A 25,862-nucleotide genomic window follows, 5' to 3' on the forward strand; every position below is an offset into this window, starting at 1 on the left:
ATAAGCAATACTCACATTTACATTACCCCTCCCTTCTAAACTGGATTTATCACATTCGCCATTAAATCTTTGCTACCAGAAGAACTAAATGAAGAAGGAAAACCCAAACATAAAAGTGGAGATAATTGTAGAGTCTGACCATTACACATATTCAAGCATTCAGAGCTGTTTCTTGTAGATAAATCCAACTCCAATGTTAGATTACTTTTTTCTATACAACATATAGAACTGAACACACATTACTCTTAAATGTTGCATTTACACACATTTAGCCTTCAATAAACAGAACCCATATGGGAAAGAGATGCTATGTAGAGAGTACGGTAGCTTCAAGCTTCAATCATGTTAACATTTATCAATTCCGATGCCTGCTTTTGAATTTCTTTCATATGCATAAAGTGAAATACGGGTCCCATTGAAAACAATGGGTTGCCTGCCACTGACTTCAATAAGATTAGGATTTCATTCAGAAAAATAACTCCTATTACAGCTAAGGTAATATACTGATGTCTCTACATGCAATTTACTGCTGCTGATTTTGTTGAGCCTAACTCTAGACTTGGTACTGACTTGAGACTGACATTCTGCTCGGATGAAAAGTCAATGCTTCTAACTGCCTGGACATGACAGTTGCACAGTCCCTGAATCTGTTTCTGATAGTGGTTAGCACCAGATGCTTCTGAAAAAGACATAAGTAGCATAATACAATTAGGGAATAAACATCACATATGGAAAGTTTCTTCCTAGATCTGTCAGTTTGTAAATGGTTTATAGTCAATTAGTAGCAAGGCTTACATCTCTAATTTAAAAATAACCTTATGTGAAGTACTTGCAATATATTCTCCTCATCTATATAAAATGCTTATCTTTTCATAGGAGTCCTTATAGCATACTAAAAAAGTTTGCAATCTTAGGATATTTCTGTAACATTGAAATATATACTTGGGTGACTAATGTTTCATTTGGGGGTTCATTTGTGTTATCCAAAAATGTTACATAAACAGTTCTAGATGCATGGCTATAAAGACCTGCAAATGCATCAACTACCTTCTTAACAGAAAGATAAATGGCTAACAGTTCCTCTGGCAACAGCCTCATGTATCCATGAAAAAGGAGTAGAAAGGCCTCTAAAGGCAGGAGACAGCAAAGCTAGCTTTTTGATTGTTTTCATTTTGAGAAAGTACAGAAGATTCTTAACACATCACAGCAAAAGTCCATCTGTATGAGAAAAGCATACACCAGTTTTAGAAATAAAACTGATATGGGATAGGAAACAAGCATGACAAAGCTGATAACATGAAGGGTGGTGAGCTTTGTTCCACTGAAGTTGGCACAGAGATACTTAAGAGTTTTTTCTGCTTCAAGAAAAAAAGAAGAGTGCTGTTACCAAGGTTTTAATATACTGCATTCACAAGATATCATTTGAATTCACTGAATCCAGAATGGTTGGTCTCAGAGACTTAAATATCTATTACTTGTCAGTGCACGGTGTTTACATTTTCAGAAACCAGAATATCAGATCTTTATAGCGAATTTTTTAGTTCAAGCATTAAGAAAGGAATCCATGGGCAACAAAGACATACTTATTTTGTGAATTACTAAACAAACATTTTTTTACTGCAGAACACCACTAGCCAGCAGGGACACGGAAGGATTTCTATAGTCATATATAGCATTACATTGCATGTCTACATGCTACAATATGCACCAGTTCTGTGGTGATTGACTATTTCAATAGGTAACCCAGAAGACAATTTAGCTGAATTTCCAACATTCTCAAAGGTTGCATCTTTCCCCCTCCTGAAACTTTGCTGTTTAAATACCCATTCTCTTGCACATTGCATCTACCCCAGAGGCTCTTAATTTCCAGTTGACTCGCCTGCTTTTTGCATTTACATGCTCTCATGTCAATTAAAAGAAAGTTCTTCCAATTAAAAAATCCCACCATTTAGCCAAGTTCAAAGAAACATTATACTTTCCAATACACTCAAGTTGTTTCTACAGAAAATAAATGTTTAATTTTTCTTTTAAATTTAAAGTTTAGAAAAATGTTAAAATATGTTTTAAAAAACCAAGCTTTTTTAAAAATTACTCAGTTCTCTAGGAACTAGATCACAGGAATCATTTAAATGGCTAAAATTGCACCAATGCAGATTTTAGGCACCTATGTCTCAGACTGTCCTATGAAGTTTAGGTGCCTCCAGATAGTAATAGACATCTTCCTTTTGGATCCAAATATTCCCTTGGGGCCTGAATTCCTGCACCGTGCCCTGGTCTAAGCAGCTAAATGCATAGCTCCCTTCTTAGGGCTCAGAAAATAGGTAAAACAGAATTTGCCCTCTACTTTAAGGTCATCAAAAGGAAACTGCTATAAAATGCACAAGATCAGAGTTAACAAACAGCAAATAGTCCTATATTTTTTGCTCTCCCACTACTCCAATAAAGGTTTTAAAACATGTAATATCCAGGAATATTCTCTGTACCTTTATAATGCTCTGGCATGTTGAGAGTGGTAAGCCAACCAAACTGGTCCCATTAATTGACATGATCTGGTCCCCTATATTTAGTTTCCCAGACTTCTCTGCTGGTCCTCCGTGCATCATGTTGGCTATGATAACTGTAGGCAAAATGGATCCCCAGCCAGATTCCACAATCACTACACCTAGAATTTCTCCCTTTTGCTTTTCAATGTAAACCTGAATCATAAGAAAGAGAGTTTCAAACAACAGCTTTTTTCTCATCTATGGAACTGATGATCCCACCCCCCATATGTTTCCATATAAACAAACACAGGCTTCTCATTTGCAAAATGCCTTTCTTATTCAAAGGCAAAACACAATAGGGTATATAGTTTAACACAGTTCAAATGCCTTCAAGCATCAAATAACATTAAAACTAGAGATTTTGTTTAATTCAAAATCCCCCCCCAAATAGAACTCATCTGTTCATATGGCTGGAGGGAGCTAGTATAGAAGAAACCCTGGCATGATGGACTTTGGTGGACAGAACTAAGTCAGGGAGGGATTTAAAGTACTTGTGACTGTGTTTTCGGAAACAATTACCCATGTGTTGCAGTGTTACACTACTTCATCTTTATTAATAAAACCAGCAGCAAATATATAGCCTTTTAAAATCTGGGGTCAACCACTCTTATCAACCTCAGTGCCTCCAAAAATTTTATACTGTCTACTGTATATTCACTTCACTGACATGTAATGCCTCAAATGTGAAAATTGTTTGGTAAAAAGAACACACAGAGACAGTAAATCATTCAACTATTGATAAATTTAGGGTTCACTGCTTGCTCTTAAAACAGAATTGCCCACAGGATAAACCTACTGGGGAGGATAGAAATTACCTCAGTGAGGTTATTTATTGGAAGCACCAATAGCTTTCTAATTGTTGCCAGTACAGGCCTGAACTCAGGATACATGAGCTTAATGGTGTTATGGAAAAAAAGCAGAGACATACATCTTTGCAGTTTTCAGATTTGGAAAAATGAATCAGGTCATCATTGTACATGTCCTGGGTATTGAGCAAGTCACTATATTCCTTCTGGCTTAGGTCTTCTGGATTGATTCCATTTGCCCTCAGAAATTCCTGGTAGGCCACGCTAAATGCTTGACCTATAGACTGTGCAATCAGCTGTGCCTGTAGTAATTCCCAAAGAAGAAAAGAAGAACATCAAACATTCCAACGGTTTCATTCACTGACACTTTCTCTGTTATAAACATGCTGCAAAATGGTTTATGCCTACAAGTTAAGGAACTGCAATAAATTAAAAAAAAATGAACCTAAAGTAATAATTAAAAAAGCAAAACAGAACGTCAACATAGTCACCCATGCAGTGAACCCAGCTGAACAAGTAACTACACATAAGAAACACAAGTAAAGCCTTCCGTTCACAGCTAACTACTGCTAACATAAAGGTATACCCATTGCATTACTTGAAATTGAGACTGCAGAGGGAGAACTTGAGCTCTCGTCTGTGCTAGTTTTCACTTCTGGCACAAAGTCAAGCCATCAATAAAAAATAAAAGCACCTTCTAGAAAACACAAACCAGCATTTTAAAAGATAATGGGAAGGCCTTTAAAAGAAGTCAAAAGTATCTTTGGCTGCATTAGGAAGAGTGTTGACAGCAGTTCGAGGGAGGTGATCCTTCCCCTCTACTCAGCACTAGTGAGGACCTGGAGTCCTGTGTCCAGTTCTGGGCTCCCCAGTACAAGAGAGACATGGACATACTGGAGAGAGTCCAGAGAAGGGCCACAAAGATGATTCAGGGACTGGAGCATCTGACATATGTGGAGAGGCTGAGAGAGATGGGACTGTTCATCCTAGAGAAGAGAAGGCTCATGAGGGAACTTATCAATACGTATAAATAGCTGATGGGAGGATGTAAAGAAGATGGAGCCAGGCTCTTTTCAGTGGTGCCCAGTGACAGGACAAGAGGCAATGGGCACAAACGGAAACACAGAAAATTCCACTTAAACCTAAGAACACACTTTTTTACTGTGAGGGTGTGGTTGAATACCAGAACAGGTTGTCCAGAGAGGTTTTGGAGTCTCCATCCTTAGAGATATTCAAAACCCAACTGGACACAGTCCTGGGCAACCTGTTCTAGTGGACCCTGCTTGAGCAGGGGGGGTTGAACTAGACAATCTCTAGTGGTGCTGTCCCACCTCAGCTATGCTATGATGCTATGGTATTTCCTACTCTTCCTTCTCGCCCATGCTTTCCTTTAAAATTCTCACAACCGTGTTTGAAGTTACTGTCAGATAAAGTATGGAAAGGGTGGAAACAACTGGTCCATTGAGCAGATCCAGCCCTTAATGTGACTGGAAGTGGTCCACGATCCCAGAATCATTCAGGTTGGAAGGGACCTCAGAGGGTCTCTAGTCCAACCTCCTGTTCAAAGCAGTCAGCTATGAGGTCAGACCAGGTTACTCAGGGTTTTTAGTCAGGTATTGAAAATCTTCAGGGACAGACTATATAACCTCTCTGGGCAGCCTGTTCCAATGCTTGACTGTCCTCGTGGTGAAAAAGTTTTTCCTTGTATCCAGTCTGAACCTTTCTTGTTTCAATGTATGCCCGTTAGCTCTCATACTCCCACCGTGCACCGCTGTGAGGAGCCTGGCTCCGTCTTCTTGATGATCTCCTCATGGATATTGGAAGGCTGCTGTTAGGGCCCCCTGAAGCCTTCTCTTCTCCAGGCTGAACAAGCCCTGTTCCCTCAGCCTCTCCTCATAGGGCAAGTGCTCCAGCCCCCTGACCATCTTGATGGCCTTCTGCTGAACTCACTCCAGTTTGTCAATGCCTTTCCTGTATTGGGGGGGGCCAAAACTGGACGTGTTATTCTAGAGGTGGTCTAATGAGTGTTGAGTAGAGAGGAAGAATCATTTCCTGCAATTTACTGCTTATGTCCCTTTTAATCCAGCCCAGGATGCTGTTGGCCGCCTTTGCTGCCAGGGCACACTGCTGGCTCATGTTCAGCATTGCTGTCTGCCAAGACCCCCCCAGGGCCTTTTCAGCAGAGCTGCTCCCCAGCTAGTCAGTCCCCAGCCTGTTTTGTTGCTTCCCCTCACTGCTGCATTACTCTCTGTGAGCTGTTCTAGTGACGGGAGAAAAGGGAATATTGCACCCCATTTTAAAAAAGGTAATAAGGAGGACCCTGGGAACTACCAACTGGTCAGCCTCACCTCCGTGCCCGGTAAGATCATGGAACAGATCCTCCTGGAAGTTATGTTGAAACATATGAAAGACAGGGAGGTGATTAGAGACAGCCAACATGGCTTCACCAAGGGCAAATCGTGCCTGACTAATCTAGTGGCCTTCTACAATGGAGGGACTGCATCAGTGGACAAGGGAAGAGCTACGGATGTCATCTACCTGGACTTCTGTAAGGCCTTTGGTGCGTTCCCCCACAACAGTCTTGCTGCTAAATTGGAGAGAGATGGGTTTGACAGAGGGACTGTTAGATGGATAAGTAATTGGCTGGACAGCCATGTCCAAAGAGTTACAGTCAACGGCTCAATGTCCAAGTGGACATTGGCTTGCAGCCCAGAAAGCCAATCGTATCCTGGGCTGCATCAAAAGAAGCGTGGCCAGCAGGTCGAGGGAGGTGATTCTCCCCCTCTACTCCGCTCTGGTGAGACCCCACCTGGAGTACTGCATCCAGCTCTGGGGTCCCTAGTGTCCTATTAGAGCGGGTCCAGAGGAGGGCCACAAAAATGATCAGAGGGCTGGAACACCTCTCCTATGAGGAAAGGCTGAGAGAGTTGGGGTTGTTCAGCCTGGAGAAGAGAAAGCTGCGGGGAGACCTTATTGTGGCCTTTCAATATATAAAGGGGGCTTATAAGAAAGATGAAGAGAGACTTTTTACCAAGGCCTGTAGTGACAGGACAGGGGGCAACAGTTTTAAACTGAGAGAGGGTAGATTTAGATTAGATATAAGGAAGAAATTTTTTTACAATGAGGGTGGTGAGACACTGGAACAGGTTGCCCAGAGAAGTTGTGGATGCCCGTGATCCAAATGGTAATGGAGTCTGACAACATGTTATAAAACAAAGCTTTACTGAGGCAGTAGGAAAGATGAGCAACAACGCGCCCATACGGCGACTCACCTGATCACCAATAGCAAACACAGGATCATAAGCGATGCCATGGCTCTGGTAGACTGCCAGGGACACTTGGTGTCCGGGTCATCTGGCAGCAACAGCCAATTGTGCAAATGCCTTTTGAATGTGGGTAAGAGTCGTGCCGCCCCATGGCTCCACCAATGATAGTGTGATTTGAGAGAATCATACCTTACGTGAATAATGTGGGCGGCATCCTGCCTACGCTGCCGATGTCAGTCAGGGGGCAGGGTGTTGGCAGTCTGTCTACGCTGCCGATACTGGTCAAGGGCATGGTGTTGGCAGTCTGTCTACGCTGCCAATATTGGTCAAGGGGCAGGGTGTCAGGAGGCAGGGTGTCAATGTCCCATCATTGGAAGTGTTCAAAGTCAGGTTGGAAGGGGCTTTGAGCAAGCTAATCTAGTGAAAGATGTCCCTGCCCATGGCAGGGGGGTTGGACTAGATGATCTTTAAAGGTCCCTTCCAATCCAAACCATTCTATGAATCTATGATTCTAGCTCGTACCACCTGCTACTGGTGGTAGAGGTGGGGATGGGTAGAAAAACAAAGGCATGTAAAGGGAAAGCTCTGATCTCCGTGCCATGCAAGGAAACAGCTGAAAAGAGCAGACTAGTGGAATCCTTTGTTGTGAGGTGATCAAGGTAAACTTGGAATGATATACATATTGTTTACAAGTGGAAAGCAACATGACATGAGTGCAGAGCTGATGTGAGCAGTGCAGGAAACTGAGTGTGGAACAGTGCTGTGCATAACCAGAGTGCTGGGTGCAGGAAGCACTGTGAAGTGGTAGGGGTGCTGGTCACAGTGTGGAATGAAACTGCCCTCTGGTGTGTAGTTCTGGTTAGGGGGAAGGGGAGGGAAAGAGGATGGGGATGTAGGAACACAGCTAAGCAGTCCAATTCAGGCCCCAGTAAGGAAAAGGTTCCAAATCCCAAAATAAAAACTGTTTGTACCTTATATCTACTCAAGCTAGCTCTAAACTTGTTGATGACAAAAACATGATCGCTGGCACTGAAAAGGTCAACAGCACACAGAGTCTGGACTTCCATTATTTTGCAAACTTTCAAATCAAAACAATTTGATGGCAAGAACAATATGGCAAGAAGATGAGTGCACTGCAACTCATTAGCTCAGCACGCTATCTGCAAGAGAGGAGATAAATATGGACTTGTATATTCAGAGATGGACATCCAAGAAGAGATCAACTGCCATTTAGACACCCAGCATTTGGCCATGTTTTAGGAGCTGAGCAGTTCTGAATATCCAGTGCCAACTACACTTGGAAAATCTGTTGTTATTGCGTATTTTTTTTAAGATAAGGACAGTTCCAAGCAGGGACACATTTTGGCCATCACCCGTTTGAAGGCTTAAGACGTATCACAGTCAGCTTAACTGGATAAATACTTCTAGATACCCAGCTGTCCCAGAAGAAGAAAAGATGACAGTGAAATATGTGAGACTGATATATAAAAGAGGCTCTACTACTCCATTGGATTTACAAGCTCTTTAGAGTGGAAATCTCTTCGCTGCTAACAGATACATTTCTATCTTAACTCTTTCCGAGTTATATTTTTTCCTACTCATTTGGATTTTTTAGAATGTTTATAAGCTATTTTTTAACTACTCTATGACTGAGGAACGCTCATGTCCTGAAAATCCTCAGAATATGTTCAGACTATTAAGTGATCAATGCTTTTTTTAGACCTACAGACATGTACTTTCCAGGATAATATTTTCTGGCACAGGAAGGATCGTGTCCGACACAAATATGAAATCATCTGACCAAACCACAGAAGGTAATGACAACAATCCTCTAATGGAAGCACACATTTTGAATAGCCAAGAAAATACTGAGAAATAGATCCAGGAAGGCTATCATATTCTGAAAGAAAAGAAACCACTGCCTCTGGCATCTGACAAGTTGATCTTTACTTTTTGAACTGGCCAGTGAGAGAGAGAGAGTCCAGTAACATACAAAATGTGTGATTTGAAATACAGAAGCAACAGCCCCAAACTAGGCAGCACATCAGGTGATGTGATCACTAGTAATCTAGTGATGTGCCCCCCCCCCGAAAAAAACCAACAAACAAAACCCAAAACACCCCAAAACAACAAAACCCATAGTCTAGTCTTTCTATTTGCATACCAATTTCATGAAGGGCATTACAAGAAGAGTGGCTTATAAGCTATTTTGCATAAAAATCAATCTTTAAGGTTTTCTGACAAATTTGGTTTGGTAGAGGACTACCTCTAAAAAAGTAAAGTAAAAACACTGAGAATCCCAGCAGTAGGTTGCATGTGTACCTGCAACCACAGAATTTATATGAACATGATGCCTTCAGAACAGGTTCCCAAATACATAAAACCAGACACTTCTTAAAGGAAACTTTCCCATCTGGAAGACCTTACAAATATTTTTGAAGACATTTAAGGCAATAGTGAGAAATTAATATTTTCACTTAAATTTTTATTAATTAGTTTAATATACTCTGAATTGTACTGCAAAGACTTTTTGAAGCCTAAGTGAGGTGCAAGGCACGAGAAGTAGAAATAGGCTATTACCTCACCATCTGTAATTTGTGCAGGATGCCTTAACTGGCATGACTGCTGTAGCCTAAGCATTAATTTTCACATGGGAGTGATTCCCTATATATGAACCATCTGATCAGCATAAACATGGTGGTCACCATGGAGACATAATATCATGCTATTTGGAGGGCTGAGCAATAAATGAAATTTGCTGTCTTGTCAATTAGATAGCACTGTGTGAGATAATTTTATTTGGGACTAACCTGATTATAAGACTGACAACTCTGTATCTCTGTCCTGGTTCCAGCTGGGACAGGGTTAACTTTCTTCCCAGTAGCTTGGGGGGTGTGCTGTGTTTTGGGTTCGGTGTGAAAGGAGGGTTGATGGCCCATTGATGCTTTGGCTGTTGCTGGGTGATGCTTGCACCGGGAGGGGGGAGCACTGCCGGGGTGGTGGACCCAGCTGGCCAATGGGGTATTCTATACCATGTGACATCATGCTCAGTATAAAAACCAGGTGTGTGTGGGGGCTCGCCCCCTGTTCGTGACACGCGGTCGGCGGTCGGTGAGTGCTTGCGTTGTGCATTGCGTGTTTTGTGTATTCTGTTATTGTTGTTGTTCTCATTGTTATTATTACTGTTCTACTTAGTTTTATTTCAATTATTAAACTGTTTTTATCTCAACCCGGGAGCTTTCCTACTTGTGCCCTCCCGATTCTCTCCCCCATCCCTCCAGGGGGGGTGATCGAGCGTCTGCGTGGGGTTTATTTTTGCTGGCTGGGGTTAAACCACGACAGTCCTTTTTGGCGCCCAACGTGGGGAACGAAGGGTTGAGATAACGACAGATTATTTAGAGCATATTAAGGAATTTATAAATGGTAGCATATTAATTTGTTCTGCACCATGCTCTTGTTTTTACTGTACCTGTTAAAAATTGGAGTTGGGTTTTGTAGTCTGTTGTGCTCTGCCGTGATTAATGATGTTTTGCCTGGGAGATTTGTTACTAAAACGCTGGCATTGGGGGTTATTTGGTATTTGGGATTCGTAATGAAGCCGTTTCTGCATTTCGGGTACCACCTCATGGAGACCATTAGCAATTATACCTTTTCCTCCGAGAGACTTTTTATGGAGGAAATAGAGAATGGCACCCTCGCTACCTTCCTCTATGATGTCATCTCCTTTGTTAAAATAACTTGCCAGTACCTTGAACATCCCTGGGTAGTTAAGATACATCTATTGGTACTCCTTGGGAATATTGTTGTGGTTTTATCCAAGGTTAGTAAGCAATTTAAGAATGTCATCCAGAGATCTGCCCCAAGGCTGGATAGTTATGAGTGGCAGGGCGAGTGGGATAGCATGGGCAAATGCCTAGGGCGATGGGCACCCCCAGTGTTCTGGAACTTTACCCCTGAACAAGTGCAGAACCCTGAAAAATTAGTAGAATATTTGGAAGAAGTATGCTGTCACCCTGGCCATTCTAGGGAGACGCAAATCACTACAATGTGCTGGGGCCTGGCCCACGCCTACCGAGCCCTGTTTAACACCACTCAGAACCCACAAGGGGAAGGAAACGTCTCTGCAGCTGATGACAAAGCAACAGGCCCTGTGGCTACCCCACCCCCCACGGCAAGCACAGTGGCTCCCTCACCCCCCAGGGCAAGCACGGCAGCTACTCCGCCCCCTGCGACAGAGAACCAACCCATGCCGGTATCAGTCGTCCCTATACAAAAAAGAAAATGCACAAGAAAATCAGCTCGTCTAGTAAGGGATGAAGATGAACCAGGGCCGTCAGGAGAACAGGAGGAGGAGGAGGCAGAACCCGTAAATGAGATGGTGACCACCCGATCCCTATCCCTGGGTGAGCTGCGAGATATGCGAAAAGACTTCAGCTGTCGTCCAGGCGAGCACGTTGTCACCTGGCTGCTCCGATGCTGGGATAACGGGGCCGGTAGCCTGGAATTAGAGGGTAGGGAAGCCAAGCAGCTGGGATCCCTTTCTAGGGAAGGGGGCATTGACAAAGCGATTGGACAAGGGGCACAGGTCCTCAGCCTCTGGAGGCGACTCCTGTCAGGTGTGAAGGAAAGGTATCCCTTCAAGGAAGATGTTATATGTCACCCAGGCAAGTGGACCACCATGGAGAGAGGTATCCAGTACCTGAGAGAATTAGCTGTGCTGGAAGTGATTTATGATGACCTGAACAACGAGCAGTTATCCAAAGACCCAGATGAAGTCAAATGCACCCGACCCATGTGGCGGAAGTTTGTACGGAGCGCACCAGCGTCACATGCAAACTCATTGGCAATAACGACCTGGAGAGATGGAGAGGAACAAACAGTGGATGAACTGGCTGGCCAACTCCGGCAATATGAAGAAAGTCTCTCTTCCTCCCTACGGGCCTGTGTCTCTGCTGTGGAGAAACTGTCTCAGGAGGTCCAGCATCTCAAAGAGGATATGTCCTGCTCCCCACCTGCACGGGCCAGTGTCTCAGCCATTAGGAGCAGGCGTCCCTCTGCTCAAGAGAGGAGGCATCGTGGGTACACACCCCGGGGCACCCTGTGGTTTTACCTGCGTGACCACGGAGAGGACATGAGGAAGTGGGATGGAAAACCTACCTCAGCTCTACAGGCATGGGTACATGAGTTGCACGGAAAAACAACCACAAAAGGGGGTTCTTCCAGGAAAACTGCTGCTCCAGTCCCCAGTGAGTTCCCCAGGCAGAGTAGAAGGGCTGATTCCACTTCCGACCTTAACAAAGGGACTTCTGACTCATACTTACAAGAAGTGGATAGCGAATATGATGACCAGGACTAGAGGGGCCCTGCCTCCAGCCAGGTGGAGGAAAGGGACAACCGGGTTTACTGGACTGTGTGGATTCGATGGCCTAGCACATCAGATCCACAAGAATATAAGGCTCTCGTAGACACTGGTGCACAGTGTACCCTGATGCCATCAGGCTATAAAGGGGCAGAACCCATTTGTATTTCTGGAGGGACAGGGGGATCCCAAGAGTTAACTGTATTGGAGGCCGAAGTGAGCCTAACTGGGAATGAGTCGCAGAAGCACCCCATTGTGACTGGCCCAGAGGCTCCCTGCATCCTTGGCATAGACTACCTCAGGAGAGGGTATTTTAAGGACCCAAAAGGGTATCGGTGGGCTTTTGGTATAGCTGCCCTGGAGACGGAGGAAGTTAAACAGCTGTCCACCTTGCCCGGTCTCTCGGAGGACCCTTCTGTTGTGGGGTTGTTGAAGGTCCAAGAACAACAGGTACCAATCGCTACCACAACAGTGCACCGGCGACAATACCGCACCAACCGAGACTCCCTGATCCCCATCCATGAGCTGATTCGTCGACTGGAGAGCCAAGGAGTGATCAGTAAGACTCGCTCACCCTTCAACAGTCCCATATGGCCAGTGCGAAAGTCCAATGGAGAGTGGAGACTAACAGTAGACTACCGTGGCCTGAACGAAGTCACGCCGCCACTGAGTGCTGCCGTGCCGGACATGCTAGAACTCCAATACGAACTGGAGTCAAAGGCAGCCAAGTGGTACGCCACCATTGACATTGCTAATGCGTTCTTCTCCATCCCTTTGGCGGCAGAGTGCAGGCCACAGTTTGCTTTCACTTGGAGGGGCGTCCAGTACACCTGGAACCGACTGCCCCAGGGGTGGAAACACAGCCCTACCATTTGCCATGGACTAATCCAGACTGCACTGGAACAGGGTGAGGCTCCAGAACACCTGCAATACATTGATGACATCATTGTGTGGGGCAACACAGCAGAGGAAGTTTTCGAGAAAGGGGAGAGAATAGTCCAAATCCTTCTGAAGGCCGGCTTTGCCATAAAACAAAGTAAGGTCAAGGGACCTGCACAGGAGATCCAGGTTTTAGGAATAAAATGGCAAGATGGACGTCGTCAGATCCCAACAGATGTGATCAATAAAATAACAGCCATGTCTCCACCAACTAACAAAAAGGAAACGCAAGCTTTCTTAGGCGTTGTGGGTTTTTGGAGAATGCATATTCCAAATTACAGTCAGATCGTAAGCCCTCTCTATCACGTGACCAGGAAGAAGAACGACTTCAAATGGGGCCCTGAGCAACGGCAAGCCTTTGAACAAATTAAACGGGAGATAGTTCAGGCAGTAGCCCTTGGGCCAGTCCGGGCAGGACAAGATGTGAAGAATGTGCTCTACACCGCAGCCGGGGAGAATGGTCCTACCTGGAGCCTCTGGCAGAAAGCACCAGGGGAGACTCGAGGTCGACCCTTAGGGTTCTGGAGTCGGGGATACAGAGGACCCGAGGCCCGCTACACTCCAACTGAGAAGGAGATATTGGCAGCATATGAAGGGATTCGAGCTGCTTCGGAAGTGGTTGGTACTGAAGCACAGCTCCTCCTGGCACCCCGACTGCCGGTGCTGGGCTGGATGTTCAAAGGGAGGGTCCCCTCTACACATCATGCAACCGATGCTACGTGGAGTAAGTGGGTCGCCCTGATCACACAACGGGCCCGAATAGGAAACCCCAGTCGCCCAGGAATCTTGGAGGTGATCACGAACTGGCCAGAAGGCAAAGATTGTGGAATATCCCCAGAGGAGGAGGTGACGCGTGCTGAAGAGGCCCCACCATATAACAAACTACCAGAAAACGAGAAGCAATATGCCCTGTTCACTGATGGGTCCTGTCGCCTTGTGGGAAAACATCGGAGGTGGAAAGCTGCCGTATGGAGTCCTATACGCCAAGTTGCAGAAACTGCTGAAGGAGAAGGTGGATCGAGTCAGTTTGCAGAGGTGAAAGCCATCCAGCTGGCCTTGAACATTGCTGAATGAGAAAAATGGCCAGTACTTTATCTCTATACTGACTCATGGATGGTGGCAAATGCCCTGTGGGGGTGGTTGCAGCAGTGGAAGCAGAACAACTGGCAGCGCAGAGGTAAACCCATCTGGGCTGCCGCATTGTGGCAAGATATTGCTGCCCGGGTAGAGAACCTGACTGTCACGTAGATGCTCACGTACCCAAGAGTCGGGCCAGTGAAGAGCACCAAAACAACCAGCAGGTGGACCAGGCTGCCAAGATCGAAGTAGCTCAGGTAGATCTGGACTGGCAACATAAAGGTGAATTATTTATAGCTCGGTGGGCCCATGACACTTCAGGCCACCAAGGGAGAGATGCAACATATAGATGGGCTCATGATCGAGGGGTGGACTTGACCATGGACACTATTGCACAAGTTATCCATGAATGTGAAACATGTGCTGCAATCAAACAGGCCAAGCGAGTAAAGCCTCTTTGGTATGGAGGACGATGGTTGAAATATAAATATGGGGAGGCTTGGCAGATTGATTATATCACACTCCCACAAACCCGACAGGGCAAGCGCTATGTGCTCACCATGGTAGAAGTAACCACAGGATGGCTGGAAACATACCCTGTGCCCCATGCCACCGCCCGGAACACCATCCTGGGCCTTGAAAAACAAGTCCTATGGCGACATGGCACCCCAGAAAGAATTGAGTCAGACAACGGGACTCACTTCCAAAACGCCCTGATAGACACCTGGGCCAAAGAGCATGGCATTGAGTGGGTCTATCACATCCCCTACCATGCACCAGCCTCCAGAAAAATCGAACGATACCATGGACTGCTAAAGACAACACTGAGGGCAATGGGCGGTGGGACATTCAAGCATTGGGACACACATTTAGCAAAGGCCACCTGGTTAGTCAACAACAGGGGATCTGTCACTCGAGCTGGCCCTGCCCAATCCAAACCCTTACGTGCTGTAGAGGGGGATAAAGTCCCTGTCGTGCATATGAGAAATATGCTGGGGAAGACGGTCTGGGTTACTCCTGCCTCTGGCAAGGGAAAACCCATCCGTGGGATTGCTTTTGCTCAGGGACCTGGGTGCACTTGGTGGGTGATGCGAAAGGATGGGGAGGTCCGGTGTGTACCTCAAGGGGATTTAATTTTGGGTGAAAATAGCCAATGAACTGAATTGTACGATGTTAGTTATTACATAGCACTGTATGTCATCACTTCTATGGTTACCATATGCCATATTAACAGTATTACAGTAAGAATCACCCAGATTAATGTAGGATGAACTCCGATGAAACTGAGCAAGGTGCAACAATGATAGAACCGGACGAGCGCCCAGAACTGGCCTCCGCATGCAAGAGCCCAACACCACACACCATCTCTCCTGCCCTGAAAGACTGTTATGACAGGTGGAACCCGAAGTCATGGACTAAATGAACTCAACGGACGTTTTAGAGGGATGGCCCATGGACTAAAGGAATGATATCTCTGTGTGTGTATATATCAAAAGGCAGGGAAAAGTAGCGGTGACTAATTGGAATGTATGGGAAAATGTGAGACCTGGGCATGATGTAGATGGTATAGAATAAGGGGTGGATACTGTCCTGGTTCCAGCTGGGACAGGGTTAACTTTCTTCCCAGTAGCCTGGGGGGTGTGCTGTGTTTTGGGTTCGGTGTGAAAGGAGCGTTGATGGCCCATTGATGCTTTGGCTGTTGCTGGGTGATGCTTGCACCGGGAGGGGGGAGCACAGACACGGTGGTGGACCGAGCTGGCCAATGGGGTATTCTATACCATGTGACATCATGCTCAGTATAAAAACCAGGTGTGTGGGGGGGCTCGCCCCCTGTTCGTGACATGCGGTCAGCGGTCGGTGAGTGCTTGTGTTGTGCATTGCCTGCTTTGTGTATTCTGTTATTGTTGTTGTTCTCATTGTTATTATTACTGTTCTACTTAGTTTTATTTCAATTATTAAACTGTTTTTATCTCAACCCGGGAGCTTTCCTACTTGTGCCCTCCCGATTCTCTCCCCCATCCCTCCAGGGGGAGTGATCGAGTGGCTGTGTGGGGTTTATTTTTGCTGGCTGGGGTTAAACCACAACAATCTCCCAACTTCATTTTGATGTATTTGTGTATGATTTTGCCCCTTGCTTATTTAGTTTATTTTTTTTAAAAAAAACAAACTACATAAAACCAACAAGTTATGGGCATTGATATTTCTTTCTCAAAATGTTTGGGTTTTAATTAGTGAGGACAGGACATCAGGTTTGATAACAGACAACTCAGCCTTCTGTGGGGCTGCTTGGTAAAATGGCCTGGATGAGAACAGACGATAAGATGCTAGTGTGAGTGGGTGTATTGGGTCTGACTGGGATGGAGCTAACTTTCCCCACAGCAGCCCTCATCATAGTGCTGTGCTTTGTATTTGTAGCTAGAACAGCGTTGATAACACACCAATGCTTTGGCTACTGCTGAGCAGTGCTTGCACAGCATCAAGGCTGTCTCTCCAACCCTCCCTGCCCCCAAAGGCCAGTAGGCTGGGGGTGGGCAAGAGGTTGGGAGGGGACATAGCCAGGACAGCTGACCCAAACTGACTAAAGGGCTATTCCATACCATATGATGTCATTCTCAGCAATAAAAGCTGAGAGAAAGGAGGAGGAGGGGAGGCATTCGTTATTCAGGTGTTTGTCTTTCAAAGCAACCACTACGTACTGAGGCCCTACTTCTCAGGAAGCGTCTGGACATCGCCTGCTGATGGGAAGTAGAGAATAAATCTTTTTGCTTTGCTTTGCTTCTGCTCACGACCTTTGCTTTTCTTCACTAAACTGCCTTTATCTCGACCCATGAGTTTTTCGTCTTATATTCTTCCCCTGTCCCGCCGAGGAGGGAGAGTGAGAGAGAGGGTTGGTGGGCACCTGGCAGCCAGCCAAAGTCAACCCACCACAGTGGGTGAGTGTAACAGTGGGTGTGAATGGGACACCCACAACTGTCTGAGAAGGCATTTGCCCCAAATTGATAACAATGAAGAGGAAGATGACCATCACCTGATTTAAACAGCAACCATGGAATTTTAAAGAGACTTTGTAATTATAAAGGACACTCTATTGGAATTCCCAACATTATTGATTGGGCTTTTTTTTGGGGGGGGAATAATTTCAGCTACTCCTTCTGAACTCCATCATCATATCAAAAGGAAACCCAAACAAACAAAAAAAGCCAAAACACCCCTTTATGGCATATATCCGCAATCCTTGTGGCAACACTAGGGAATGGAAGCTCCCTATGAAAATAAGCTGCTTTGATGGATGCTCACTCTCACAGATCCTGAGCTGGTATATGTAAGCTGTGGCAACAGTGTTCTTTTAGAATCTGCCCCTCACTGTCTCTAGGAAAGTATTAAATTTACTTGAAAAAAAAGGAAGTTCTATAAATACTGACTTTGCAAGTAAAACACAGGGTTCCATCATGCAAAGAGAAAGCAAGTTCTTCTACCTCAATGAAATATTTTTATGCAATTAATAAACAAGCTACACAGGACCATTTGCTATAGACTTTCAAGCCTGTCAGGATGTGCTCATGTTTTACCTCCTAGAAAAATCACAAGATAAAAAAAATCCTTACATCCTCAGACTCGAAGACGTGGCAAATCATTTTGTATTGCCTTTTTCCATCTTGGGAGGGGTGAGATGCTTCCACATTGTCCTGGGAATTTGATCGCGGCATTCGTCTACGAGCCATCAGAACAACTATATTCCCTATATCCGCAATGTAAGAAATGGTCCTCAGAGGATGATCCATCATAGTTTCCTGGAGGATAGAAAAAATGGCATCAGATGCTGTTTTAAGCAAATTCTTATTGCACTTTTGGTGTTTTATAGAGAGATTAATGGCAGTATGACACCTTTATTAAGTAAAGTCTACAAAAAGGAAAAAAGTCTCCTGTATGAAAGGAGGTGCCAAGAGGAACCAACAGCCTCACTTTCAAAAAAAGCAAACCAAAAAAAAGCACATTTTGAAAATGAAAGTTACTGTGGAAAAGAACACAAAGACTTGGGTATCTTGGCCTGAACACACACAACATGCTGAGGACTAAGGACTTCAAGTTAGTTATCACAACAAAATACTTTAGGCTTGTCTGGGGACAATTGGTACTTGTCATATTATAGTACTAGACCGCCTAGAATGCTGTATAATGTGAACAAAGCTTCTTATCTTTTGGGCTGACTGCAATTAGCATACCTGCCAAATCAGTCAGACAACTCTGATTAATTCCATGTGTGATGTGGTTCTTGAGCATAGATTTCTGACCAGGAAGTCTTGGAGGGAACTATAAGAGCCAGCACTCCCTGAAAGTCAAATTTTGGCAGGTAGATGAAGGTCTTTTTCAAAGGACTATTACTATAACACTGACGAGGCCTGACCTGGCAAAGGTGCTTCTTTGTCCATACCTGTGTGTCTGCATTCAATACTTTTATTCTCTGTGTAGAAATGAAGAGGTCCACTTCAGTCACGGGTTGAGATTCACCTTCTGGAGCCTGCAAATAAATGGAATAGAGTCAATAACATTAGGTAACACCCTTAATAATGATATTAGAACACAAACAAGACACAGTCACCAGAACAGCAATTCAAAACAAAGTATTAGATTGCAGAAGCTAAAGATAAACAAAAAGATATGGAAACCCTGTATTAGATATGAAAGTGGGTTAGATGTAATTTGTAAAATTTTTAATCCCATAAAAACCACTCTGACCTCCCTTCCCATACAGGGGCTTAACAACAGTGACTGCTCAGAATAATGGAAAAATGTGTACCACAGGTGCAGTTTTAAATAACTTATAGTACAGTTCTGGCAAGAGGGTCTTCACAGTCAGACAATATGCTATTAACGCGCTAAGTCCCTCCAGAAGCCGTACCTTTGTAAACAAAAAGCAAATGCTTGCAATTTTAAGTGCCTTTTAAAAAATCTGATAACTATTTAAGAACTCCATAATCATAACATATTACTAAAATATGAGTCAGTCAGCATATAATTGTGTCTCTATACTTTTTTCCTTTATTTGACACAGCTGTGAATCAAGCAAAACACTCTCTATAGAGGAATAAAAAAGCACTTTTTTTTTACTTTGCCAGTTTACAGAACAAAACCTTTGACACATCAGTCCTATTTCTTTGGTATGCGTTTTCGGTACTACCTGTATCCCTTTGATAAGTCCAATCTTTACCCTATTTCTAACACAAAATTGCTAATGATAAGCAATGGCTAATGATGGCCAATCAGGCAATTGATTTCTGAGAAATGTTAACTGACATGGTAGCTCAGAAATAAACCTAAAAAAAACTTGCTGGATGCAGAAAAGAAAAGCACAAAATAAAAAGGCAAAAAAACCCAACAAAGCAAACAAAAGAACAGACATAACATCAAGCTGATGGTGGTTTTACTGCACCTTCTTCCTGCCTTTGGCTAATTTCTGGGCCATCTGTTTAGCATGTAATAAACAGAGATGGAAAATAGTTAGAGAAGAACTTGCAAAGACTCTTAAGTCAAACAGGAATCTATACACTAATGCCAGGGCTCAATCTATTAGTTGTTCTGGATTAGTCTCTACTTAGATTAATTTACTCCTTTTCTCTTTGGTTTAAGAAAAAAAAGTTTCACGTTTAATAGTTTTTTAAAAATGAAGAGAGATCTGCACCAGGAGAGTATATAAAAGGATTTTTTTCCCCATTTAAACATTACTCTGAAGGAACAGTTTCCTCCCCCACTCTCCAAGAGCCTTTCCTCATTTACAGCAGTACAAATTGAGAGTGGCTCCTCCAAAGTAAAGTCAGCATAAGATGCAAGAAAAGAATCCCACCCATTATTATTCCAACTTTCTCAGATTTAAAGAATTTAAATACAAACTGCTTAATGATCTCACACACACATGGAATCATAAATCCCAAAGCATGCAATCTTTAATCCCAAACACAGAAATATGTTAAATTTTCCTGGGAAAAAAAAAGTAGTTATATCTGACTGAACCCTTCTGCCCCCAACTACATCTCCTCCTATGCAAATATACCCATGCATTTGGAGACCAGGTTTTTCTGTGACACCTTCATAAGGATATTTCTATACCATCACATTCTTCCAAGAATGGGGAAGATAATATACTTCATAAACACCTGAAATTGTCTCTTATCATGAAGCAGTATTACTGTAACTCTAACTGCTTTATACCCAAAGATATTTCATCCTAATCCCATGAAAACCTCTTATGTACTATTACTGTGACAACAATAATGACTGAAAATAAGCATCATTGCCATTCTATTGCTTTGCAGTTGGTTTAAATATAAACCCAAGGACTCTGAAGACCTGAACTTATCGACCTGCTTATGAAGAAATGCAAGATTCATCCTGCTGGCAGATATCCTTTTTACTTCCAACATGAACATCTCTTCTTAGATAATTGAGTTAACAGATGTTCTGTGAGGGGGCAAGGGCCTATTATGCCAAGGCCTATTAAGCTCAAAATCTTGTTTACGGTCAAAGAGGAAGCACACCTTTTTTTTAATATATATATTTTCAAGAATTTATTGTTAGTATAATTGAAGTCTTAACAGTCTAACCATTATTAGTCTGGATCTAATTATTACCGAAAAAGAAAGAATAATAGTAAAGTTGAATCATAGAATCATAGAATCATAGAATCATTAAGGTTGGAAAAGACCTCTAAGATCATCGAGTCCAACCATCAACCCAACACGACCATGCCCACTAAACCATGTCCCTAAGCGCCTCATCTACACGTCTTTGAAATACTTCCAGGGATGGTGACTCAACCACTTCCCTGGGCAGCCTGTTCCAAGGCCTGACCACTCTTTCAGTAAAGAAATTTTTCCTAATGTCCAATCTAAACCTCCCTTGGCGCAACTTGAGGCCATTTCCTCTCATCCTATCGCAGGTTACTTGGGAGAAGAGACCAACACCCACCTCACTACAACCTCCTTTCAGGTAGTTGTAGAGCGCGATGAGGTCTCCCCTCAGCCTCCTCTTCTCCAGGCTAAACAACCCCAGTTCCCTCAGCCGCTCCTCACAAGACTTGTGCTCCAGGCCCTTCACCAGCTTCGTTGCCCTTCTCTGGACACGCTCCAGCACCTCAATGTCCTTCTTGTAGTGAGGGGCCGAAAACGGAACACAGTATTCGAGGTGCGGCCTCACCAGTGCCGAGTACAGGGGGACGCCTTCTTTGCCTCAGTCTTTAATAGTCAGACCAGTTATCCTCAGGCCACTCAGACCCCTGAGCTGGAAGACAGGGACAGCGAGCAGGATAAACCCCCATAATCCAAGAGAAGGGCAACGAAGCGATAGGACGAGAGGAAATGGCCTCAAGTTGCGCCAAGGGAGGTTTAGATTGGATATTAGGAAAAATTTCTTCACTGAAAGGGTTGTCAAGCATTGGAACAGGCTGCCCAGGGAAGTGGTGGAGTCACCATCCCTGGAAGTATTTAAAAGACGTGTAGATGTGGCACTTAAGGCCATGGTTTAGCAGTGGACTTGGCAGTGTTAGGTTAACGGTTGGACTCGACGATCTTAAAGGTCTTTTCCAACCTAAATGATGCTATGATTCTATGATTCTATGTCAATCCGCATGTTGTCGGAGCTGAATTGAGGGGGTGACTCTTTGTTACTCCTCTATATTCATGGCCTGGCCGGCGATGTCTGTAGAGAGGTAGCCCAAAGGTTGGTGCTGGGAGATTTGAAGGCTACCATTAAACATGCGTCTGAAGGGGCGTAACTCCTGTGCTTGCCTGGTTCTGCTCCGGCTTCGGGCCCCCGCTCCCCCTGGCGGCCCTCTCTGGCAGGTGCCATGCTAGCGGTGCCAGGGCCGGGGCCCGTGTGGCCGCTCCCCGAGTCCGCTTTACCAGCCCTGGCTCTGCTGCTTGCGGTGCGGCGGTGGGGGAACCGATGCAAATCAGGGCAGGGTTTGCCCAGTCCCCTTCTCTCCCTGCTGAGGACTCAGCAGAGGAGATGGTTGGTTTGGCTACCTTCGGGGACAGTTGGGATTTTCTGCTGTTTTCTGAATCACCCCTTTCATCACCCGCCATTTTGGAATCAGGAAACTGAGGGGAAACCCGCCACAGGGGCGTTACCACTGAGTGGCAGACCCCACTTCTGCAGCTCTCTGTCGCCCCAGGATGCTGAGAGTTTATTTCTTTTTCTGTCCTTTCTATGCCCTTTTATCCAGTCATCCTGGGCACGCCTTGGTTAGTCCGGCACAATCCGATGGTTTGTTGGGCACAGAGATGAATTTACCTTCCTGCCGTTGAGGCGGGGGCTGCTGCTGCTCTCCCCCCTCCCGCTGCAGCCGGCGGGGTACAGTGGGCTCTGGCGGCGGTAGTTGGCCAGGGTTCCAGGCAGGCGCTAGTGCCTGCTGGGTGTCCCGTGCCAGCAGCGTCAACACCCCGAGCCATCTGCTGGCCTGTTGGGGGCGCTGCTGCCAGAATTTAGGGATTTTTGGACGTCTTTGAGAAAAAGCAAGTAGCGACCTTATCCTCCGCCCCCCATCAGGTGTATGATTGTTTTATCGCGCTGTTACCAGACTCTCCTCTCCCCTTGGGTCATATCTATCCTCTGTCACAGCCAGAGGTGGTGGCCTTGAAGGCTTATAGTGAGGATGGCTTAGCCCAGGGTTTTATTCAATACTCCACCCCTTGGTGCCCCTGTATTTTTTGTAAAGAAGAAGGATGGAGACTTGAGGCCATGTGTGGACTACTGGTGATGGGGTGGAAATTGTAATGGATATACCTTTAAATTGTTGTAACCCATACCACCACCCAAAACACCATCCTGAGCCTTGAAAAGCATGGTCTGTGGTAGCACAGCATCCCAGAAAGAATTGAGTCAGACAACGGGACTCATTTTCCTAAACAACCTCATAGACACCTGGGCCAAGGAACATGGTATTGATTGGGTGTATCACATCCCCTATCACGCACCAGCCTCTGGGAAGACTGAACGATACAATGGACTATTAAAACCTATACTGAGAGCCATGGGTGCTGGGACATTCAAGCACTGGGATGCAAATTTAGCAGAAGCCACGTGGCTGGTTAACACTAGAGGATCTGTTAACTGACCTGGCCCTGTGCAAACAAAACCCCTACCTACTGCGGAAGGAGATAAGGTCCCCATACTGCACATAAGGAACTGTCTGGGAAAGACAGCATGGGTTACTCATTTTGCTCAGAGACCCAAGTGCACTTGGTAGGTAATGCGGAAGGATGGGGAAATCCAATGTGTACCTCAAGGAAATTTAACCTTGGGGGAAAATAACCCATGATTTGAATTGTATGATGCCATAGCTGTATGGAGAAAGATGGAGACTTGAGGCCATGTGTGGACTACTGGGGACTGAATAATATTACCGTCAAGAACTGGTAGCCCTTGCCCCTCATTCCTGAGCTGTTTTGCAACTGGAGTGTTTGCAGTGGGCGTGCTGGTTTACTAAACTGGATCTGAGAGGGGCTTATAAATCTTATTTGTGTTCGTTGGGGTGATGAGTGGAAAACTGCCTTTGTTTGCAAGTACGGCCATTTTGAGTAGTGTGATGCCTGTTGGCCTGTGTAGTGCCCCTGCCACCTTTCAGCACTTTGTGAACGATGTCTTCTGTGATTTGTTGGACAGTTATGTCATTGCATATCTGGATGACATTTTAGTTTACTTGACCACATGGGCGGAACATGTTGTTCATGTTTGGGAGGTTCTCTCCCACCTTTACTGCCATCACCTTTATGCCAAGCTGGAGAAGCGTGCCTTCTTCCAACAGTGTATGGACGTCTCGGGGTACTCGATAGGCCCTGAGGCATGAGCATGGACATGAAGATTGACACTGTTCTTCATTGGCAGGCTCCCTCAATGGTGTGTGACGTGCAGCGCTTTTTGAGCTTTGCCAATTTTTATCAACGTTTTATTTGGAATTTTGCTCAAAAGGTTGCTCTGCTCACAGCACTGACTCCTAAGTGTGTCCCTTTTTAGTGGACGCTTGAGGTTCAGGGGGCCTTTGATGACTTGAAGCAGACATTTATGACAGCCCAGGTTTTGGCCCACCCAGATACGAGTCATCCTTTTGTATTGGAGGTGGATGCTTCTGCCCATTCCATTGGGGAGGTACTTTCTCAGCGTGGTCCATCGGATGGACAGCTTCATCCTTGTGCCTATTTCTTCTGCCAGTTGACTGCTGCAGAGAGGAATTATGATATCTGGGAGAGTTGTTGGCCATCCATGAGGTGTTTGGTGAGTGGAGGCACCTTCTCGTGGGTCCTGCCAAGCCTGCTTTGGTACTGACTGACTACTGAAATCTGGAATGTTTTAGGAACCTGAAGTGCCTCTCTCCCCAGTTGACTTGTTGGGCAATTTTTCTCTCAGTTTCCGTTTAATATCACCTACAGACTGGGCAAACAGAAAGGTAGGGTGGATACCCTGTCATGTCAGGAAGCCCCAGCAGGAGCTGCTGAGGCAGATCCACCCCCATGTCATTTTTTCTCTCTACGAAATTTTGTTGCATCCATGCTGGTCCATGCCTTTTTAAGTTCTGTGCATCGGGCAATGGTTGGTGATTCTTTGGTCGTGCAGTTTCAGGCAGGGGATACTTCACAGAATCTGCAGGAGAAGGATGGTTGTCTGTATCATGATGAGCAGCCGTATATCCCTGCTGGTCCACTGCACACACAGTTCCTACAGCACTGTCATCACATGCTGACAGCAGGGCATGGTGGTCATTGGAAGACTCTGCTTCGAGTCATGCAGATGTACTGGTGGCTTATTGAGCATGCAGATGTCACGAGCTATGTTCTTGCTTGCAATGTGTCCTGGTTTCGGCTGGGATAGAGTTAAATTTCTTCCTAGTGCTGTGTTTTGGATTTAGTATGAGAAGAATGTTGATAACACACTGATGGTTTCAGTTGTTGCTAAGTACCCCGCTAGTCAAGGACATTCAGCTTAAAAAACAAAACCAAAACAAAACAGACGCTGGGGGGGAGCAAAGCTGGGACAGCTGGCCCAGCTGGCCAATGGGGTATTCCATACCATGTGACGTCATGCTCAGTATATGAGTGGTAGGCATGTTCCAGGAAGTACCGATCGCTACTTGGTTATCAGTCAGCGCGGGTGGTGAGCAATTACATTGTGCATCACTCATTTTTGTATATTCTATCATTATCATTATTATTATTACTATTTTCCCTTTTCTGTTCTGTTAAACTCTCTTTATCTCAACCCACGAGTTTTTCTCACTCTTACCCTTCTGATTCTCTCCCCATCCCACTGGGGGGGAGTGAGTGAGCAGCTGCGTGGTATTGGCTGCCTGTCAGGTTAAACCACGACAGTCCTTTTTTGGCGCCCAACGTGGGGCACGAAGGGTTGAGATAACGACACATCTGACGGGTTAAAAACAAATTAAAAAATTAAAACAAATTTGTTATAAGCATTCATTATATCGGTTTAGTAGTCGCTGGTCACAATGTTGGTTTATTTGCTCTCAGAGTTGTTGGATCTGTTCTTGGAGTTTTGGTCTGTAGCACCTTACTGGCTGTCTATACTGCTGATTATCAGTTTGTATGTGGGGTTGGTCATCTCTGGGAAATGGATTAAGGTCATCACTTTGCTATACTGTGTGACCTGGCTTTATGTTATGATAAAATTATTGATCAGGAGACTCAGCACTGCCATCATTCCTGTTTTTTAGAAGCTATCTTTTGGAAACTATTAATAATTATACTTTTTACGTCTTCACCTCAGAGAGCCAATTTATGGGGGAGACAGCTTCCTTTACCTTCCCCTTCTCCTCCAGGCTGATTACAACAGCTCTTGAGGATTTTGAATATCCTTGGGATGTTCAAAC

At 44.9% G+C, this 25,862-nt stretch overlaps 1 protein-coding gene across 24 annotated transcripts in view; it reads right to left on the reverse strand.

Annotated features, from left to right (window-relative positions):
- Positions 1-25,862, reverse strand: part of LOC142074915 (amyloid-beta A4 precursor protein-binding family A member 1-like) — a 278,116-nt gene that overhangs the window by 4,986 nt on the left and 247,268 nt on the right. For 20 of the 24 annotated variants that reach the window (XM_075135908.1, XM_075135902.1, XM_075135907.1 and 17 more), the window contains 5 exons: positions 19,422-19,454; positions 18,423-18,509; positions 17,596-17,781; positions 3,472-3,651; positions 2,484-2,696 (listed from right to left, as the gene is read on the reverse strand). In XM_075135908.1, the coding sequence (XP_074992009.1) occupies positions 2,484-2,696; positions 3,472-3,651; positions 17,596-17,781; positions 18,423-18,509; positions 19,422-19,454 (699 nt within the window). Of the gene's footprint in view, positions 1-570; positions 680-2,483; positions 2,697-3,471; positions 3,652-17,595; positions 17,782-18,422; positions 18,510-19,421; positions 19,455-25,862 lie in introns of all 24 variants that reach the window. The other 4 variants (XM_075135910.1, XM_075135909.1, XM_075135906.1 and 1 more) reach the window with 4 other exon arrangements.

The sequence above is a fragment of the Calonectris borealis genome, chromosome W (genome assembly GCF_964195595.1).
Source record: "Calonectris borealis chromosome W, bCalBor7.hap1.2, whole genome shotgun sequence".
Classification (NCBI taxonomy): domain Eukaryota; kingdom Metazoa; phylum Chordata; class Aves; order Procellariiformes; family Procellariidae; genus Calonectris; species Calonectris borealis.